Here is a 21,783-nt window from a genome sequence, read left to right as displayed (position 1 = left end):
AAAAAAAAAAAAAAAAATAAGTTTTTTGTAGAGACAGAGTCTTGCTATGTTGGCTGGGCTGATCTTGGACTCCTTGCCTCAATCTATCCTCCTGACTCATTTTCCCAAATGCTGGGATTACAGGCATAAGCCACTGAGCCCAGCCAGAATCTGGGTTTTTATATGAGATCTCATTTCTAACCATTGGAGTTAAAACAAACAAACAACAAAACCCTAGGCAGAGTAGCCGAAGACAGTCCTCAAAAAAAAAAAAAAAAAACAGCAAAAAAAAAACCAACAAAGTTTTTATACTTCCTGATTTCAAAAAGTATTACAAAGCTATAGTAATCAAAACAGTGCAGTACTAGCATAAAGACAGACATACAGACTGATGGAATACAATAGAAATCCCAGAAATAAATCCTTGCATAAATGACTAAATGATATTCAATAAGTATGTCAATACCATTCAGTGAGGAAAGGGCAGTCTTTTCAACAAATGGTATTGCTAAAATCTAGGTATCCACGTGCAAAAAATTGAAGTTGGAGCTTTACCTTACATAGTACAGAAAATGAACTCAAGGCCAGGTACACTGGCTCACACCTGTAATGCCAGCACTTTGGGAGGCTGAGGCAGGAGGACTGCTTGAGCCCAGGAGTTCAAGATCAGCCTGGGCAACATAGCAAGACCTCTGTCTCTATAAAAAAAAAAATTAGCCAGGCTTGGTGGGACATGCCTATAGTCCCAGTTACTTGGGAGGCTGAAGTGGGAGGATTGTTTGAGTCTGGGTGGTCAAGGCTGCAGTAAGCTGTGATTGCATCACTGCACTCCAGCCTGGGCGACAGAGCAAGACTGTCTCACAAAAACAAAAACAAAAAAACCTCACCTCAAAAATGGATCAAAGACCTAAACATAATACCTAAAACTATAAAACTCTTAGAAGAAAACATAGGGGAAAAGCTTTATGACAGATTTGGCAATGTTTTCTTGGATATAACATCAAAAGACAGGCAGCAAAAGTAAAAATAGGTAAATTGAGGTACTTCAAAATTAAGTTTTGTGCATCCAGGGATACAGCCAGCAAGCAGAGTGAAAAGCACCCTATGAAATGGGAATCTTATATTTGATCAGAGGTCAGTATCCAGAATACATAAAGAACTCCTACAACAGGGCCGGGCGCGATGGCTCAAGCCTGTAATCCCAGCACTTTGGGAAGCCGAGACGGGCGGATCACGAGGTCAGGAGATTGAGACCATCCTGGCTAACACGGTGAAACCCCGTCTCTACTAAAAAATACAAAAAACTAGCCGGGCGAGCTGGCGGGCGCCTGTAGTCCCAGCTACTCGGGAGGCTGAGGCAGGAGAATGGCGTAAACCCGGGAGGCGGAGCTTGCAGTGAGCCAAGATCACGCCACTGCACTCCAGCCTGGGCGACAGAGTGAGACTCCCTCTCAAAAAAAAAAAAAAAAAAATTTAAATGGCTTTAGGGGTACAAATGGTTTTTGGTTTCATGGATGAATTGTATAATGGTGAAGTCTGAAATTTTAGTGTACGTATCACCCGAATAGTAGTTACACTCAATATGTAGTTTTTTTATTTTTTTATTTTTTATTTTTTGAGACCCGGCTAGTTTTTTGTATTTTTTAGTAGAGACGGGGTTTCACCGTGTTAGCCAGGATGGTCTCGATCTCCTGACCTCGTGATCCGCCCTTCTCGGCCTCCCAAAGTGCTGGGATTACAGGCTTGAGCCACCGCGCCCAGCCTAATATGTAGTTTTAAAAAGTCTCTCACCTTCCTCCCATTCTCCCCGCTTCTGAATCTCCAATGTCCATTATACCACTCTGTATGCCTTTACCCAAAGCTTCACTGCCAATTACAAGTGAGAACGTGTGATATTTTGTTTTCCATTCCTGAGTTATTTCACTTAGAAAAATGGCCTCCAGTTCCATTCAAGTTGCTGCAAAAGACATTATTTCATTCTTCTTTATGGCTGAGTAGTATTCTATAGTGTATATGTATCACATTTTCTTTATGCACTCATCAGTTAATGGGCACTTAGGTTGGTTCCATGTCTTTGCAATTGCAAATTGTGAAAACAGGATCTCAAAGAGATATTTATACACTCATGTTCATAGCAGCATTATTCACAATAGCCAAATGGTGGAATATCCACAGATGGATGAATGGATAAAGTATGGTGTCTACATGCAATGGAGTGTTATTCAGCTTTAAAAAGGAACTTTTTACACATGATACAATGTGGATGAAACTTGAGAACATTATATTAAGTGAAATAAGTCAGTCACAAAAGGGCAAATACTGTCTGATTTTACTTATATGAGGTACCTAGAGTGGTCAGACTCATGAAAACTGTAAGTAGAACGGTGGTTGCCAGGTGTTGGGGGAGGGAAAATAGGGAGCTATTTAATTGATATGGAGTTGGTTTTTTTTTTCTTTTTTTCTTTTTTTTTGAGACAGAGTCTTGCTCTATCGCCCAGGCTGGAGTGCAGTGGAGTGATCTCGGCTCACTGCAACCTCCGTCTCCCGGGTTCAAGCAATTCTCCTGCCTCAGCCTTCCGAGTGGCTGGGACTACAGACGAGTGCCGCCACGCCAGGCTAGTCTCGAACTCCTGACCTCAGGTAATCCGCCTGCCTTGGCCTCCCAAAGTGCTGTAATTACAGGCATGAACCACCGTGCCTGGCCGAGTTTCAGTTTTTCAAGATGAAAAAGTTCTGGTGATTAGTTGCATGGCAATATGAAGTTCCTGATAGTCTTAACTGCCTGCCATACATTTAGCTATGCATTGTGTTGTGTGATCTTGCTTTTCTGGCCACTAATACACTATAGACAATGGATTAGGCCTAACAAGCAGGACATGGAAACTCTGCCCAATTTTGCACATTATATAGTGAATAATGTAATTAGAATGATCCAATCCAACTTTTGGATGCAGGACACACAAATGCAGGTCAAAGAAGCACTCTTAACCGAGAGGGATGCTTAATTCTGAGGGAACAACAAAACTGGTCATGTCACCAGAGTTGCCTCTTTTTATCTTAAGCAGTTGTGAACAACATTCCTCAGCTGTAAGGCCTGTGTGGCTGCTGAGATGCTGCTTGTGTTTTCCCACTTCTTCATATGACCCTAATACAAACCTGCATCTTCTCTGCTAACAAAAGCAAGCCTGTCTTCTGTGTTTCTTGGAACATCCTCCCACCTTCTGTCTTGAAAGCTCTAATAGCTCCATCATACTGTTAAGTCTCTGCTTTTCCATGGAAGGAAACAATACTCCACCTTGATAAAGAATGTGACTCCGTAAGTCTCAATTTTGTTAAAGAAAAAAATATTCAATGATACTTGCTGAAGCATGGTAAGGAGGACTTTATTCAGGAACTTCATGATAGGTATATAGAGCTCACTGCAACAGAGTTTTGCAGTGGAAGAGAGATTGGGCTCAACTCCGAACAGCAGCATGGGCAATTGGGAATTTATGGCCAAGTTGCTGTGTAGGGGTCAGTGGATGGAAAATTACTAAGAGGAAACATCAGGGGTAAAGGAGATTCTGGCTAAATAGACCTAATAGGATTCTTGCTGGAGACAGGCCAACGTAATCAGACATCACCTGGGGGATGGTAGCGACTAAGGAACCTGATCAGATATTGAGAATAACCACGTAAGGCGGGGTGGTGGTGGTGGTGGTTCTTGCTAAACTGACTTAGCCAGGGTCTGTGCTAAAACTGGATTTTACAGGGAAGCGCACAGATGGGCCTAGCAGAAAATTCAGAAACGTAATTCAACCAAAGAATCTTTGCCAGTGTGTTGTATTTGAGAAAAATTATGAACTATACTTTTACCAACGAGATAGGGATTGTTCCTTCTGCCAAAATGCCTTTGAATAATTGCAATATGATTCTTAGGGAACGTTCTGGAATTGCTGTAAAAAATCAGTACATGCATCTTATCCGTGCATCCTGCTTTTTTTCCTCTGGATTGCCCCTCAGTTCATTTAGTGTAGACAGCACTACAAAAATCTTAGCGGGTTTCCCCATTCTGTGCAGGTTCTCCATTCTTTCCTCCCTGCGCAAGGGAGAAAGCGGACTATAGTTTAAAAAGCAAGTGGCAGTGCTACAGCAGGCTGTCTGCAGCAGTAGAGATGGCCTTAAAGGTTGTGAACATCTGCTTATGGAGTATCGAGAAGCTGCACAGCCACCTAGAAACGTCCACAGAGGGACTGGGTCTGAAATGTCACCCAATTCAGAGACTGTGAGGCAGTGACAGGCGAGTGGCCCTCAGGTAGAGCGATGGTGAGAGAGCTGGTTCCTACAGGCATAACTGCCACGATCCTCACTTGGACGACGGCCCAGGGAGAACCCAACTGGGGCGGACGCTTTTTGATCTGGGAACTGGGCAAGATTCTTTCAGCCAATCCGTTAGAGAGGTGCTGCTGACATCACTAGCCGCGCTCCAGTCGGCTTCTGATGTCATCCCGCAGCGCCGGAAGCGGTGAGGCACAGATGAGTAACGTGAATTTGCCCGTCTCCGACGTCTGGAGGTAAGGCGGTTGTCAGCCTATCTCCTCTGCTGGCTGGGCTCAGTGCCGCGGGTGAGCGTTAGGCCGAGGCTGCTCCTACCCTTGAGTGATGTGCCTTGAATGACGCTGCTTTCATTCGCTGCTTTCGCGGCTGCTTTCTCTGTCCTCCCGTCCTACTCCCTTGGGCTGTTTCAGCGGGCGCTCCTGTTGGTCTTCGACCCACTTTCTGTTTGTTCACGTGTGCTCCCGACACCTGTACGTACCTTGGTCACAACACCAGCAGAAAAAATATTAGAGAGTAGGCCCTGTCCAACCAGGGAGGCGGCCCAGTTTGTCGGGAAGGACAGCGTTTCCGCTAGAAATGCTTCGTGAAAGGCACTTGAGGGACCTTAGCAGCATTCTCAACAGGCCTTGTAGGAATGCCAGAAGAAGCAATCCTTGGCTGGGCGCGGTGGCTCATGCCTGTAATCCCAGCACTTTGGGAGGCCGAGGCGGGCGGATCACCGGAGGTCGGGAGTTCGAGACCAGCCTGACCGACATGGAGAATCCTCGTCTCTACTAAAAATACAAAATTAGCCAGGTGTGATGGCGCATGCCTGTAATCCCAGCTACTTGGGAGGGCAAGGCAGGAGACTCTCTTGAAGCCGGGAGGCGGAGGTTGCAGTGAGCCGAGATCGCGCCATTGCACTTCAGCCTGGGCATGCCAAGAGCGAAACTCCGTCTCAAAAAAAAAAAAAAAAAAAGTCTTTGCCCATACATACCAGTGATAGTGGCTCAACATAGCAGGGATGAAATTTCTGTTTGGAATTACTGTGGTCTAGGTTTGGAACTTTTTGGGATTGTTCATATGCGAGACAATACAGATTTGTGCTCGTTCTTCTTATACAGTTATTGCTTTTCTTTCTGTCTTGTCTTGTCTTCTCTTGTCTTTTTGAGACAGAGTCTCACTCTGTTACCCAGGCTGGAGTTCAACCGCACGATCTCTGCTCACTGTAACCTCCGCCTCCTGGGTTCAAGTGATTCTCCTGTCTCAGCCTCCCAAGTAGCTGGGATTACAGGCGTGTGCCATGACGCCTGGCTAATTTTTTGTATTTTTAGTAGAGATGGGGTTTCACCACAGTTATTACTTTCAAATGATGTTTTTATATGTACACAGCTCCTGCTTGCCCTACCTTCACTATTAACAACAGCAATAATAGTGTTGAATGCTTTTTATCAGACACTGAGCTTTACATACTTTGTCCTTTAGCTCTTGTGACAATCCCATGGTGCAGAGCAATTGTTAATACCGCTTGACACTTGAGGGAATGAAGACTTGGAGAGGTTAAATAACTTGCCCCAAGTCACACAGCGAGTAGGTGGTGGAACCAATATTTGAATTCAAGCAATCCGACTTCAGAGGCCTTGATCTTCGCCACTGTTCTATATTGTTTTTCTTCCACTGTCCATTAAGTTCCCAGACACCTGCTCTTTGTTACCTTTTATTTTATGGAGAAAATTAGGGTCATGAGGCGTGCTTTCCCTCACATTTCTGCCTCTGCTTTCCCTTTTAAAGTCATCAAGATTTATACCCTTTTCCTTTTGTCTCAGAGGATGAATTGTCTTTCTAATCAAAGCAATTTCTTTGTATTTGCTTCTGATATTTTATGCTGTCACTTATGATACCTTGTTTTCATTTGTCATTTCTGTCTTCCAGTCATGTATAAACAAGGCCAGGTTTCTCAGATCTCTGACAATTCCCCCTGCCAAAGAAAGAAAAAGTCCTTGGTGATCCATTTTAACTTTAGCTATCATCCAATAACTTTCTTTCCCTTTTTATCTAAACTGTTTTAATGAGTATTCTAAACTCTGCCTCCATTTCCTCACCTTTTGTTTCCTTCTGTATCTAGCTGTCAGACCCATCATTCCCCTGAAATTTCACCCCAAGGTCACCAGTGACTGATTATCAAACCAGATAGACATTTTCCAATTATTGCTGGATCTCTTTGCTGCTTTTGGAACTTGGTCATCCCTCTTACTCCCTTCTTCTTTGCTTTACATGTCAGTGCTCTCAGATGATTTATTCAACAAGTATTGATTGGGATACAGAGATGAACAAGGCAGATAAAGTGTTTTCTCTTAAGGAATTTACATTCTAGCTGTTCTTCATGTGCCTTTCTTACCAGTCATTTCTGCTATGGGTAGTCATTTTCCTCCTTCCCTTAATGTTAGGTGTTTCTGTTGTTTGTTACTTTGGCATATGAGCAATGAAAAACTGTTATTTTCATTCTGTACACATTGCCTGAGTGAACCCATCAGCTGGCTTGGTTTTAACAACTTCCTACATGCTCCCAAATTGAAGTTGTCAGCTTAGACCTCTCTGAGCTTTACCCTCACCTCTGACTATCCTGCTGGACATCTCTGCCTGCAAGTCCCACAGACACTTCAAATTCAGATGACTGAAACTGAACTCAGCGTCTTTCCTGGACTTAACTCTTACCACATTCATCACTAAGTCCTGATAGTTTTAGCCGCTAAACATCTCTCAAATCTCTGCAGTCTTCTCCATCTCTACTGTTGTCCTTTTATCTGCAATATCATGGCCTTCTAACTGATTTGCCTGCTTCTAGGCCTATTCCCCCATATCTGTTCTCCACAGTACTCCCCTCCACTCCCAGATGGTCTTTGGAAACAAGTCTGCATCAAATTCCTGGTTAATCTTTAAAGATCTGTCCATGCATTCATCCATTCTTTTCTCTAATTCATTCAGCAAACATTCATTGTCTGTTGGCTTGCAAAATCCATTGAAAGTTCTCAAGTTTGAGCTTCTCAGCCAGGGCTCTGCCTCATCTGAACCCTGCCTGTGTCTCCAGCCTCTTTGCCTCATGCTTTAGGTTCCAGCTCACTGAATGGCATCTTCATGGGTACTGTGCTATTTCTTCTTTGTGTATTTGCCCTTGTTCTCTTTGCTTGGAATCTTCTCCCTGTTTCCTTTCTCTACCTCCTCCTCCTCACCTAATTAGGCTGCTCCTTTTCACCTAATTAACCCAGTTTACAAATGGGACTCATTTATAAAGTTTAGGTCCACCTCGTCCAGGAAATTTTTTCCTGACACCTCCTTCCTCCCAGTCTTGGTTGGGTACTCCAGCATTATGCTTCCACCCTTTGTACAGAGCAATCATCATATTTACCACATCTACTATTAATATAATTGTTTCTGTGTTTCTCTCCTCTACAAGATTTAGTGTTTTATAGATGAGGTCTTGGTGTGTTGCCCAAGCTGGACTTGAACCCCTAGGCTCAAGTAATCCTTCTACCTCAGTCTCCCAAGTAGCAGGGACTACAGGTACGTGCTGCCATGCCTGGCTAAGACTGAGTTTTTTGAAGGCTGGGCTCATATATTATCTCTTTATTCCCAGCACTAGAATGGCACAAGGTACACAGGAGTGTAGTAATTTTGACTGAATGATCAAATGAGTGAAGCCAAAAGTTATATGATGCAGTGGTTAAGAACCCATTCTTTGGAATTCAAATCGTAGCTCTGGCACATATTGGCTATGTTACTTGAACATGTTACTTATCTTCTCATCCTTAATTTTCTCTTCTTAGAATGGAGTTGTGAGTATTAAAATGAGACCATGTAAGTAAGACATTTAGCATAGTGCCTAGCACATAGTATGCACTTGATAAAGGTATGCTGAAAACCAGGGGATCCTGAAGTAAAGGCCAGGCCTAGCCTAGGACAGTGATCTCCAGAAACCCCCCTCATTGTTTTGTGAATGCGTAGACAGTGATGCAGTCTGTTAGCAGGGAGATTATAATCTTGTTTGGAGAGTAGAATTACATCCACATTAAACATTCAGAGAACTGTGAGGGTAGTTTGTCCACATCCAATAATAAGATGTAGAGAAGAGAAGACAGCTCAGTGAAGGCCTTAGGGAGGAGGTGAGGCTTGAAAGTTAAATAGGATTTGGATTTTAGGAGAAAGGAATACCAGGAGACCATATTAAGAATGACTTAGGCCGGGCGTGGCTCCTACCTGTAATCCCTGCAGTTTGGGAGGTCAAGACAGGAGGATCGCTTGAGGCCAGGAGTTTCAGACCAGTATAGGCAACATGGTGAGACCCCATCTCCATAAAAAATGAAATAAATTAGCAAGGCGTGGTGGTGTGTGTCTGTAGTCCCAGCTACTCAGGAGGCTGAGGCTGGAGGACCACTTCAGCCCAAGGAAGTTGAGGCTGCAGTGAGCTGTGATGATGCCCTGCGCCCAGCCTGGGCAACAGAATGAGACACTGTCTCAGAAAAAAAAAAAAAAGTGATTTATTTGGGAGACGCTGTTCAGTATATTATACCTGAAGGGTATACGTACAGGCATACCTCGGAGACATGGGTTTGGTTCTAGACAACTTCAATAAAGTGAGTCACATGAATGTTTTGGTTTCTTAGTGCATATAAAAGTTACGTTTATACTATACTGTAGTCTGTTAAGTGTGCAATAGCATTATGGCTGAACAATGTACATACCTTAATTAAAAATACTTTGCTAAGAAATGTGTCAGTCACCGGAGCCTTCAGTGAGTTGTGATCTTTTTGCTGATGTTGGGCGGGACTTGCTTTGATGTTGGTGGCCGCTGACTGATCAGGGTCACGGTTACTGAAGGTTTGGATGTCTGTGGCAATTTCTTAAAATAAGACAATAAAGTTTGCTGCATCGATTGATTTTCACAAAAGTTTTTCTGTAGTAAGTGATGCTGTTTGATGACTTTTTTTTTCTTTTTGTCTCATTTATTTTTTGAGCCCAGTTTATGGATTTTTATAGCATTTTACCCACAGTGTAACTTCTTTCAAAAATTGGAATCAGTCCTCTTAAACCCTGCCGCTACTTTATCAGCTAAGTTTATGTCCTGTGTTGACATTTCTTTTTTTTTTTTTTTTTTTGAGACGGAGTCTCACTCCGTCACCCAGGCTGGAGTGCAATGGTGTGGTCTCAGCTCACTGCAACCTCTGCCTCCCGGGTTCAAGCGATTCTCCTACCTCAGCCTCCTGAGTACTGGGACTACGGGTGCCTGCCACCACACCTGGCTGATTTTTGTGTTTTTAGTAGAGATGGGGTTTCACTATGTTGGCCAGGCTGGTCTTGAACTCCTGACCTTGTGATCTGCCTGCCTCGGCCTCCCAAAGTGCTAGAATTACAGGTGTGAGCCCCCAACCTCTTTTTTTTTTTTTTTTTTTTTCTGGATAGACAGAGTCTCTTTCTGTCATCCAGGCTGGAGTGCAGTGGCATGATCTCGGCTCATGGAAACCTCTGCCTCCTGGGTTCAAGAGATTCTCGTGCCTCAGTCTCCTGAGTAGCTGAGATTACAGGCGCGTGCCACCACACCTGGCTAATTTTTGTATTGTTAGTAGAGACAGGGTTTCATCATGTTGGCGAGGCTGGTCTTGAACTCCTGACCTCAAGTGATCTGCCTGCCTCGGCCTCCCAGAGTGCTGGGATTACAGGCATGAGCCACAACACCCAGCCCTTTGTTGACATTTCAGTAATGTTCACTATGTCTTCACCAGGAATATAATTCATCTTAAGAAACCGTTATCTTTGCACATCCATAAGCAGCAGCTCCTCATCCATTAAAGTATTATCATGAGATTGCAGCATTTCAGTCACATCTTCAGGCTCTACTTACAATTTTAGTTCTCTTTATTTCTGCTACATTGGGAGTGACTTCCTCCATTGACGTCTTGAACCCCTCAAAGTCATCCGTAAGGGTTGGAATCAACTTCTTCCAAATGCCTGTTTATGTTAATATTTTGACCTCCTCCCATAAATTGCAGATGTTCTTAAGGGCATTTAGAATGGTTGAATCCTTTTCAGAAGGTTTTCAATTTACTTTGCCCAGGCCCATCAGAAGAATGTGTTTCTTAATTAATATGCCCTTAAGAAATGTATTTCTTAATTAATAACACTTGAAAGTCAGAATTACTTCTTGATTCATGGGCGGCAGAATGGATGTTGTTTTATCAGGCACTAAGGCAATATTTATCTCCCTGTATAATATATCTCCATCAGGGATCTTGGGTGCATTGTCAATGAGCAGTAATATTTTGAAAGGAATCTTTTTTTTATGAGCAGTAGTTCTTAACAGAGATCTTAAAATATTCAGTCAGTCATGCTGTAAACACATGTGCTGTCATCCAGGCTTTGTTGTTCCATTTATAGAGCACAGGCAGAGTGGACTGAGTATAATTCTTAAGGGCCTTAGGATTTCTGAAATGGTAAATGAGCACTGGCTTCAGTTTAAAGTCTCCAGCTGCATTAGTTCCTAACAAGACAGCCTGTCCTTGAAGCTTTGAAGTCAGGCATTGACTTCTCTCTACCTTTGAAAGTCCTAGATGGCATTTTCTTCCAGTAGCATCAAAGATCACTGATCACAGATCATTGTAACAGATATAATAATAATGAAAAAGTTTGAAATATTGTGAGAATTACTAAAATGTGACAGAGACATGAAGTGAACACATGCTGTTGGGAAAATGGCACCGAAAGACTTGCTTGACACAGATTTGCCAGACTGTCAATTTGTAAAAAAGTACATCATCTTTGAAATGTAATAGAGCAGAGCACAAAGAATGTATGCCAGTATGTATGTGTTTCTTGGGGAAAAGAGGAGAGAGAGGGATGGGCAAGTGGGACTAGTTCTGTGAAGAGGAATGGGAGGTAAAATACGTAACCACTGTGGAGTTACAGTATGAAGAACTTAACTTCAGGCCTGAGGGACTTGAGATGGATCAGGGCAGGGCAAGTTTCCAGGACTGTGGTGGATATTATGGTAGCCTCCAGCCACATGGAGTTAAGTATTAAGTAAAAAATGTAGTTCCTCTGTTGTCCTAGCTACATGTTAGATGCTCGATTGTCACATGGTGTGTAATTTATTGGACAGCTCAGGTTTAAAACATTTCCATCATTGCAGAAAATTCTATTGGACAACACTATTTGAGGTTACCTGATTTCTGGCCTTGTGTGTTCTATCAGATCACTTGAGTTCTTTAAGGAATAATCAGAATTTCTTTCTGACGAATCCCCTCAACTCTAGAATGAAAGATATAGAGCCGGGCTGGGCGCGGTGGCTCACACCTGTAATCCCAGCACTTTGGGAGTCCGAGGCGGGCGGATCCCCTGACATCAGGAGTTCAAGACCAGCCTGGCCAACATGGTGAAACCCCGTCTCTATTAAAAATACAAAAAGCCGGCGCGGTGGCTCAAGCCTGTAATCCCAGCACTTTGGGAGGCCAAGGCGGGCGGATCACGAGGTCACGAGATCGAGACCATCCTGGCTCACACGGTGAAACCCCATCTCTACTAAAAATACAAAAAATTAGCCAGGCGTGGTTGCAGGTGCCTGTAGTCCCAGCTACTCGGGAGGCTGAGACGGGAGAATGGCCTGAACCTGGGAGGCGGAGCTTGCAGTGAGCCGAGAGCCGGCCACTGCACTCCAGCCTGGGTGACAGAGCGAGACTCCGTCTCAAAAAAAAAAAAAAAAAAAAAAAAAAAAACAAAAAGTAGCCAGGTGTGTTAGTGCACGCCTGTAATCCCAGCTGGTCAGGAGGCTGAGGCAGGAGAATCGCTTGAACCCATGAAGTGGAGTTTGCAGTGAGCCGAGACTGCCCCATTGCATTCCAGCCTGGGCAACAGCAAAACTCCATCTCAAAAAAAAAAAAAAAAGAAGAAGGTATAGAGTTGAAAAATAGATAATTGGGATTTATCCACCTAGATGTGAGAATGGATAGGATTGCCCAAAGAGTGGAACACAGCATTCCATCATAAGAAGAGCCATAGAAGGAAGGGAGAGAGAAGGCAGGAAGGAAAACTGGGATAATTATTACTCTCATGCAGAGTAAATAGCATTTGATAATTCACTTGTAAATATTTATTGTATGCCCGCTGTATGCCAAGTGTTAGATTAGGTGCTGGGGTATATTGATAAGCAAAAATGGGCATGACCACTGTTACAGAGTTTTCAGTTTATGGAGTTTTACAGGAGGGACTGAAGATTCAGGAACGCCCATCCTCCTGCACTTGCGATATTGTAAAACACTCCATTCCTAGAAGTTGGAATTGGAGGCTGAAATGGGTGAAGTTATTATTTAAGGTTAGTTACATAACCATTGTGCAGTCACTGCTTCAGCTTCTCAGGAAGTAGTAAAAAGAAACACCAGCCGGGCGCGGTGGCTCACGCCTGTAATCCCAGCACTTTGGGAGGACGAGGCGGGCGGATCACAAGGTCAGGAGATCGAGACCACGGTGAAACCCCGTCTCTATTAAAAAATACAAAAAATTAGCCGGGCGCGGTGGCGGGCGCCTGTAGTCCCAGCTACTCAGGAGGCTGAGGCAGGAGAATGGCGTGAACCCGGGAGGCGGAGCTTGCAGTGAGCCGAGATCGCGCCACTGCACTCCAGCCTGGGTGATAGAGGGAGACTCCGTCTCAAAAAAAAAAAAAAAAGAAACACCATAACTTGAGAACTTTGGGGGAATAAAGTATCTGTATTGATGGAGGGCAGGAAGGGTAGTTCGTATTATCCTGCGTCTGTCAGCCATACTCTGCTGCCCACTGGATTCCTCTCTGTCCCTGCTCTCAAAATCTGTTCTCTTCTGGCTTCTCTTATTGTCAGTGTAAGTAGTCAGTCACCACATATTTCCCAATGCCTGGCGAAGACATACTTCACTTCTCAGTCTGTTACCTGCTCATTCTTCAGTTTCCAGCAAGTGCAAACAGATGCCCCTTGGAACGCACAGCATTTGAAAGTGGGACCTGCCCATAGCACCATCATCATTTGAGGCTCCAGGTTTAGGATTTTAGATTTATAGCTGCATCAGTTCCTTCACAGAGACTTGCTGAATTGTCTTTTTGACCTCTCTGGCCCACGTTATATTAGCAGCCTCTTCACTAATCTCTGACTCTAGATTTCTCCATGGTAGACTGCCTACACACAGCTGTTAAGTGTTCTTTGGATGCTGTTGTTTTACTGTGAAGCTCAAAACCTGGCAGCTGTCTCCTCTTGGTGATGTTAAATGTGAACTTTTCAGCCTAGTATTCTTTCGACACCTCTGTCTTTTTTTGTGACTCTCCGAGGCAGCTCCTGTGGTTCGGTCAACTAGATCTGCTTTTACCCTGACCTATGGCTTGCCATTGGCGAAATCTGTGCTGCCACTTGTGCTTTTTAAAATGGAATGGCCCTGTCCACTCCATTTCTTCTTTATCAGTCCCCTTGGCTCCTAGCCGTCTAACTGGGAGGTTTCTGGAAGCCTGTACTGGCTAATACAGGACTTTTTACCTCCTTAGTGCTCATATACTCGCACTAAAATCTTATTCATTTGAATTTGCATCTCCTCAGCTGTCATTTGCTCACTTTGCCTTGCATTGTCTTGTGTTTGCAGATGGAAATAAAACTGATTTTTGAAAATCAGGTTTCTTTTTTCTTTGCTTATGGACATGAAACTTGTGCAGAGGGCATAAGTGCTGCCTTGAGTGTAGGCAGGTTTCCAGGAGAGGCGTGTTAGAGGCTTGAGGACTGATAAGAGTCTGGAGTCTAGAGAGGCATCCTCTCTCTGCCCATAATTCCCTGTTTCACCTCATTGGGTGATCTCATCCTCTGTCTTTGCCTCAGCCTCTGTGACATGTTGATGCCTCTCAAATATATGCATTTAGTCCATTCCCCTCTCCTGAGCTTCATACCCATATATCACAGCTTGAGTCTTGGATCTTCCACAGGCAACTTAAACTAATTACATTTCAATATGAAATTGGTCCTTCTTTCTTCACCTTCCTTTTTATCTCCAAATTATGTCTCCTTGTGTATTTTTCATTTTGGTTAATGGGCATCTTCCAAATTAGAAGTCTTTGGTCAGTGTCTCTCTCTTTTTTTTTTTTCCCCCTTGAGATGCAGTCTTGCTGTATTGCCCAGGCTGGAGTACAATGGTGCGATCTCGGCTCACTGCAACCTCCACCTCCTGGGTTCCAGCGATTCTTCTGCCTCAGCCTCCCGGGTAGGTGGGACTACAGGCACCTGCCACCATGCCCAGCTAATTTTTGTATTTTTAGTAGAGACAGGGTTTTAGCATGTTGGCTAGGCTGGTCACAAACTCTTGACCTCGTGATCTGCCCACCTTGGCCTCCCAAAGTGCTGGGATTACAGGCCTGAGACACTGCACCTGGCCTTATTCCTTTGTCATTCCTCAAATGTCATCAGTAATTAAGTATGTCTTCCAGATTTCTCCTGGCTCTTCTTGCTCTCCATCCCCTTTGCTTTGGCCATTGTTGAGGCCTCATCTCTCTTCTGAATTTCTTGCCTTTCTCTTTTACTGATAGTCCACAACAAGCCATAAGGGTTGTTTTTCAAAAGAACATCAACACTTCCATTGTTTGCAGGTTGTGTATTGCACAAAATTGCTACATTCACACTTTAGAAATTGTAGGTTTGCGGCTGGGTGTGGTGGCTCACGCCTGTAATCCCAGCACTTTGGGAGGCCGAGGCAGGCAGATCACCTGAGGCTGGGAGTTTGAGACCAGCCTAACCAACATGGAGAAACCCCATCTCTACTAAAAATATAAAATTAGCTGAGCGTGGTAACACATGCTCATAATCCCAGCTACTCGGGAGGCTGAGGCAGGAGAATCCCTTGAACCCAGGAGGCAGAGGTTGCTGTGAGCCAAGATTGCGCCATTGCACTCCAGCCTGGGCAAGAGTGAAACTCCGTCTCAGAAAAAAAAAAAAGAAGTTGCAGATTTGCGTATTTATTATGACTGTCTTCTGGCAGATGGGAGTAAAATATATTGTTCTAACATCAGTATGTTATGACAAGGAAGGAAAACCTATGACACATAAAGACACCTAAGCACTAGAGAACATCTTTTTTATGTCCTTAGTTCTCTGGCAGGCAAACCCCTTCTCATCCTTTAAAACCACACATTAATATCCCTTCCTCGTGAAGCCTTTTAAAATATTCTCCACAAGAGTCAGTCAGTCTTTTTACTCGGCTAATGCCATATTTGGTTACTCTCTTCTTGTAGTGTTTATCACATTATACTGTAAATATTGGTATATGATTCTATCTGTCCTACTGCACTCCGAGATCCTCAAGGACAGGGACAATGTCCCTATTTTATTCATCCTTTGACTTTCAATATGTAGCCTAATGTCCAGCACATATCAATACATGTGTAATAGGCCAGGTGTGATGGCTCATGCTTATACTCCCAGCACTTTGGGAGGCCAAAGTGGGTGGATCACCTGAGGTCAGAAGTTTGAGACCAGCCTGGCCAACATGGTGAAACCCCATCTCCACTAAAAATACAAAAATTAGCCAGGTGTGGTGGCAGGTGCCTGTAATCCCAGCTACTCAGGAGGTCGAGGCAGGAGAATTGCTTGAACCTGGGCGGCGGAGGTTGCAGTGAGCCGAGATTGTGCCACTGCATGCCAGCCCCGGGGACAGAGCGAGACTCTGTCTCTAAATAAATAAATAAATAAATAAATGTGTAATAAATATTTGATTGCTTAGCATGATTCAGGCAGGGAGGTAAATACTTACTCACATTATCTCAGTTAATTTTCACAACAGCCTCCTGAGTCCCGTCATTATCATGGTTTATAGGTGAGAAAATTGAGACTAGGGTGGTGAAGTCACTTGCCTCAAGATAAACAGCTGGTAAATCACATGCATGGTGGCACTGGGTGTGGTCCTGGAGGACTCATGCTGGTGGATCTGTTTTTCTAGTGATTTTCTTGTTTTGTCCCTCAGACTGATGATGCGGGTGTGCTGGTTGGTGAGACAGGACAGCCGGCACCAGCGAATCAGACTTCCACATTTGGAAGCAGTTGTGATTGGGCGTGGCCCAGAGACCAAAATCACTGATAAGAAATGTTCTCGACAGCAAGGTAACTGGTCATAGAAATGTGGAGATTACTGTGTTTGGTTATGTGGGATAGTGATAACCAAAGATGCATATTTTCTGGGTGCTCTTGATGGAAAATCTGTTGTCTGCCAAAAATACTGCTCAGGAACTGAGCTCTTTTAGCCAACACCAGGGCCCTATTTATTCCTGATTCTGCCCTCCCAGTGTGGTAATGTTCAAGGCAGGGTGGGTGAAGGTTGGGAGCAGGCAAGTTCATCCTGTTACCATGGGATGGTGGAATTGAGTCCTGCCCTTCTTTCCCTAGGGACATTGCTCAATGGGCAGCAAGATGTAAACTCTGGAGTCTACAGGTGAAACCATGTCTCTCTGAGAAGTAATGGGGTAGTGCCATCCTTTACATATTGCCTCACGCAGAGAGTAACATCTTTATGAGACAATGGCATCTAGCACTTGTCTTAGGGTTTAATAACATGAAAGTCCTTGCCCTCAGAAAAAAATCCTTACTATGTATCTTGTTTTTTCCTGTAAACATGCACACTGCTGCCTGGAGTGTGACTCCCCACAGCAAGGTTTCCCAAGGGTTCTGAACTTAGAGATTTGGCATCTGCAGCACTGATTATGATCTTTTCTATATGAGTTAATCTCTATGGAGGGATATAAAGCCATGCCTGAGCTGGGTAGGCCCAAGATGCAGAAGCAGCAGCTGCTTCTCTCTCTGTTCCCTTCCTCACAACAGCAACTGAAGGGGCATGTGTGTGGCACCCTATCCTCTCTGGGGAGCAGCTGTGGTGGTTTTTCTTTCCTCCCTCTTTCAACTCCAGATACCTTGTGCATTTATCAGAACAGGAATGCTTAATGTTACCACTTCTCACACATGCTCAGATTGTTCTGTCTCTGCAATAATCTTTCTAGAACATTCTTTCTACTCCTTCCACCCAAAGCCACCTGAGTTTCTGTCTTCCAGGAATGTGTCTTTTACTGTTTTCTCTTTTAAAGTCATCTGATAGTTTTTGTTTTTCCAAAATAATATTGGAAGCCAGATTTAATCCTTGGTCAAGAGTTTGTGTGAGAAATGGGTCTTTTTTTTCTCCTGAGACAGGGTCTCACTCTGTTGCCCAGGCTGGAGTGTAATGGTGCGATCTTGATTCACTGCAACCTCCGCCTTCTGGGGCTCACGTGATTCTCCCACCTCAGTCTCCCAAGTAGCTGGGACTACAGGCACGTGCCGCCACACCTGGCTAATTTTTGTATTTTTTTTGTAGAAACGGGGTTTTGCCACGCTGCCCAGGCTGGGAGAAATGGGTCTTCTTTTCTGGTGGCAGAGTCTGTGATCATGAGCAGGCCAGGGGTTCTGGAATAGGGAAACTTGTGGGGATTAATTGAAGCTGCCTCACAGGGATCTTGGCAATAGCTAAGGGAGTATGTATGCTGTTGGACATTTTATGGAAGGATTTAAACCTTTAGAAATTGATGGGATTTGGAGCTCCAGCCACCTGCATAACAGGTGATTGCTAATAGGCCTTTAAGGAAACATCTGTTCAGCTGCCTCCTGTAGTGAAGCTTCATTGTTTTCTTTCGGGAAAATAGGAGCTAGTGCCTGGTTCTTTGTTGCATTTGTGTTTAACTTTTTCCAATCTCTTTCAGTACAGTTGAAAGCAGAGTGTAACAAGGGATATGTCAAAGTAAAGCAGGTAGGTGTATTTATAACTTGGAATTTTATACTTGATGATTTTCTTATGCTGTTGACTTTAGAGTGTCTGTGCCAGCCAGTGAAGGCTTCTCTGTCATGTATGGAAGTGATGGAGTAGTATAGGTGAACATTAGGCAAGGTGCTTGGCATATAGTAAGTGGTTAATGTAGCAGTGGCTATCTTACTGTAGGTGCTGTTGCTATTATTATAATTATTTTCTGATTGTTTATCCCATAGGTAGGAGTCAATCCCACCAGCATTGACTCAGTCGTAATTGGGAAGGACCAAGAGGTGAAGCTGCAGCCTGGCCAGGTTCTCCACATGGTGAATGAACTTTATCCATATATTGTAGAGTTTGAGGAAGAGGCAAAGAACCCTGGCCTGGAAACACACAGGAAGAGAAAGAGATCAGGTGACAGTGATTCTATAGAAAGGGATGCTGCTCACGAAGCTGAGCCTGGGACAGGGCTGGAACCTGGGAGCAACCATAACCAATGCTCCTTGCCTCCAAAGAAGGGAAAAGATGCACCTATCAAAAAGGTGAGGGTAGTGTGATTGGTAGATGATGTGGAGAAGAAATGAAATATAATGACTGCTTAATTGTTTTGTACACTGTAAAGTTCTCAAATGTGTGAGGGGTTGTTAACCATGATGAAAGAGTCACTTGTTTGTGGCATGAAAATCATTTAGATGAATGTTCCTTTATGTGCTTTTTCTTAAATTCCTGAGGTAAGCCACTTGAAGGTAGAGCAATAATGGCATTGTGCACTTAACACTGAACAACTAAAATGGATCAGTTGTTTATGCATCTATAGAAGGTTTTCATAGATCATGTAATTCATATGCTGATGTCAAAGTGGAGAACTGGTCAGTAGTTGGAGTGAGAGAGGGCAAAGAAGGTATGACTCATACTCTGGCATTTCTCACCTTCATCTAGACAGCCAGCTGTGAATATAGGAAGGCTGGCTGGGTGCAGTGGTTCACGCCTGTAATCTCAGCACTTTGGGAAGCTGAGGCAGGCAGATCACTTGAGGGTCAGGAGTTTGAGATCTGCCTGGACAGCATTGTGAAACTCCATCTTTATTAAAAATACAAAAATTAGCTGGGCGTGGTGGTGCACGCACGCTTGTAATCCCAGCTACTCAGGAGGCTGAGGCAGAAGGATTGCTTGAAGCTGGGAGACAGAGGTTGCAGTGAGCTGAGATGGTGCCACTGCACTCCAGCCTGAGCGACAGAGCGAGACTCCGTCTCAAAAAACAACAACAATAAAATATGGCTGGGTGTGCTGGCTCATGCCTTTAATCCCAGCACTTTGGGAGGCCGAGATGAGCAGATCACCTGAGGTCAGGAGTTCGAGATCAGCCTGACCAACATGGTGAAACCCCCTCTCTACTAAAAATACAAAATTAGCTGGGCATGGTGGTGCACGCCTATAATCCCAACAACTCCAGAGGCTGAGGCAGGGGAATCGCTTGAACCTGGGAAGCAGAGGTTGCAGTGAGCCGAGATCACGCCATTGTACTCCAGCCTGGGCAACAAGAGCGAAACTCTGTCTCAAAAAAAAAAAAAAAAAGAAAAAAAAGAATATAGGGTCGGGTGTGATGGCTCACGCCTGTAATCCCAGCACTTGGGGAGGTGGAGGCGGGTGGATCACCTGAGGTGAGGAGTTCAAGACCAGCCTGGCCAACCTGGTGAAACTCCATCTCTACTAAAAAATACAAAAATTAGCTGGGCGTGGTGGTGGGCACCTGTAATCCCAGCTACTTGGGAGGCTGAGGCAGGAGAATTACTTCGGAGGCTGCAGTGAGCTGAGATCGCGCCACTGCACTCCAGCTTAGGTGAGACAGAGCGAGACTGTCTCAGAAAAAAAGAATATAGGAAGGCAATGGAGTGAAGTAAAGTCAAGTGAATCTTGTTTAATTCTCAAAAACTAAGTTTATTTCCAAGTTTAGTTGTGCTGTCACACAGTATTAACTATTGCCAAATTTAATTATTGGCATTTATAATTTACATTGCTTGTTTTTTTTTTTTTAGGAATCACTGGGCCACTGGAGTCAAGGCTTAAAGATTTCTATGCAGGACCCCAAAATGCAGGTCAGAATACAATTGTGGAATTTCAGTACCTTTCATGTTGTAAATGACTACTCCACAGAGGTCTTAATTACAAATGAAATCAAAGGATGTCAGTCTTTCCGAATGAGATTCATTTTATTGGGCTTTTCTGTGAGAACAAGAGGTTTTTCCCATTGGCAATAGAGTAGCAACTGGAATTGTTTGGAGAGAAAGCTAAGTTCTTCAAATGAATATCCCCTCTACCTTGTCCCTTTTAAACTTCTGGGTACTTTAAGGGAAGTTGCATTAACCTTAGTATGGTTCCTTTCAGGGGAGCATCAGAGATAATATACTGTGACAGTAGTACTGTGCTGCCCTGGCATTAACAGTCAGACATCCCTGTAATCCCAGCACTTTGGGAGGCCGAGGTGGGAGGATCACCTGAGGTCAGGAGTTTGAGATCAGCCTGACCAACATGGAGAAACTCCGTCTCTACTAACAATATAAAAAATTAGCTGGGCGTGGTGGCGCATGCCTGTAATCCCAGCTACTCGAGAGGCTGAGGCAGGAGAATCGCTTGAATCTGGAGGTGGAGATTGTGGTGAGCTGAGATCACGCCATTGCACTCCAGCCTGGGCAACAAGAGCGAAACTCCATCTCAAAAAAAAAAAAAAACAAAAAAAAACAGGCATCATCCTTGAGGAGCCTTTGAGTTACACTTCAATTACATTCCTGGTTGACAAGGGGCAGGTCTAATAGGGCTCACTGGAACCCATGTGTATGTGTCACACAGTCTGCCATGTTGGAGTGGAGAAGGATGCTTTTGAATTTATGCCTACAGAGATTTTACATCAGATCCTTGGGAACTATTTTGTACTATGCATCTTCTGTGTATTCTGTGTAGTGTGGTGGTTGAAAACAGACTCTGGAGTCAGCTAGATCTGAGTTGAAATCCTAGATTTCCCTCTTAGGAAGTATGACTTGTGCAAGACACTCAACCTATCTGAATCTCAGTGCTCTCATCTCTCAAAACTGGGCTACTAAAACTATTTGCACAAGACTGTGAGAATTAAGTGACTTAGAGAATATAACAACCAGGCACACAGAAGATTCTTAGTGGATGTCTGCTTCCTTCTCTTGTGTCCCTCTGCTAGGTTTACAAAGATGAGCAGGTGGTGGTAATAAAGGATAAATACCCGAAGGCCCGTTACCATTGGCTGGTCTTACCATGGACCGCCATTTCCAGTCTGAAGGCTGTGACCAGGGAGCACCTTGAACTCCTCAAGCATATGCACACTGTGGGGGAAAAGGTGATTGTAGATTTTGCTGGGTCCAGCAAACTCCGCTTCCGATTGGGCTACCACGCCATTCCGAGTATGAGGTAAGCCATGTGGGTAGTGCTGCTGGCTCCTGGTTCTGTCCAGGTGGGCAGATAGATTAAGCCTGGGCTTGCTGAAGGCACTGATTGCACTGAGGCCCAGGGAAGTGGGATGGAGTTTTTCCAAAGCAGGTGGGCTGAAGCCTCCATCTCTCTGCCTGACTTGCATGCAAGCTTTGAGTTCCCACTTCTGCCTATAATTCAGTTACATTTGGTTCCTTGTTCCTCTCAAAATATAAACCTTCGAGAGCCTAATATATGAACTAG

At 44.1% G+C, this 21,783-nt stretch overlaps 1 protein-coding gene across 10 annotated transcripts in view; it reads left to right on the top strand.

Annotated features, from left to right (window-relative positions):
- Positions 1-4,457: 4,457 nt before the first annotated feature.
- APTX (aprataxin) overlaps positions 4,458-21,783 on the top strand; it is a 30,935-nt gene continuing 13,609 nt past the window's right edge. For 2 of the 10 annotated variants that reach the window (XM_011979995.1, XM_011980000.1), the window contains exons 1-7: positions 4,458-4,532; positions 7,730-7,836; positions 16,282-16,418; positions 18,041-18,087; positions 18,324-18,626; positions 20,121-20,180; positions 21,293-21,519. In XM_011979995.1, coding sequence (XP_011835385.1) covers positions 16,286-16,418; positions 18,041-18,087; positions 18,324-18,626; positions 20,121-20,180; positions 21,293-21,519 — 770 coding nt within the window. In that variant the 5' untranslated portion in view covers positions 4,458-4,532; positions 7,730-7,836; positions 16,282-16,285. Of the gene's footprint in view, positions 4,767-7,729; positions 7,837-14,301; positions 14,337-16,281; positions 16,419-18,040; positions 18,088-18,323; positions 18,627-20,120; positions 20,181-21,292; positions 21,520-21,783 lie in introns of those variants that run through there. The other 8 variants (XM_011979994.1, XM_011979998.1, XM_011980002.1 and 5 more) reach the window with 7 other exon arrangements.

This window comes from Mandrillus leucophaeus, unplaced genomic scaffold, assembly GCF_000951045.1.
Source record: "Mandrillus leucophaeus isolate KB7577 unplaced genomic scaffold, Mleu.le_1.0 Scaffold208, whole genome shotgun sequence".
Lineage (NCBI taxonomy): Eukaryota > Metazoa > Chordata > Mammalia > Primates > Cercopithecidae > Mandrillus > Mandrillus leucophaeus.
The sequence above is the reverse complement of the archived record's forward strand: the minus strand, read 5'-3'. Positions and strand labels throughout refer to the sequence as shown.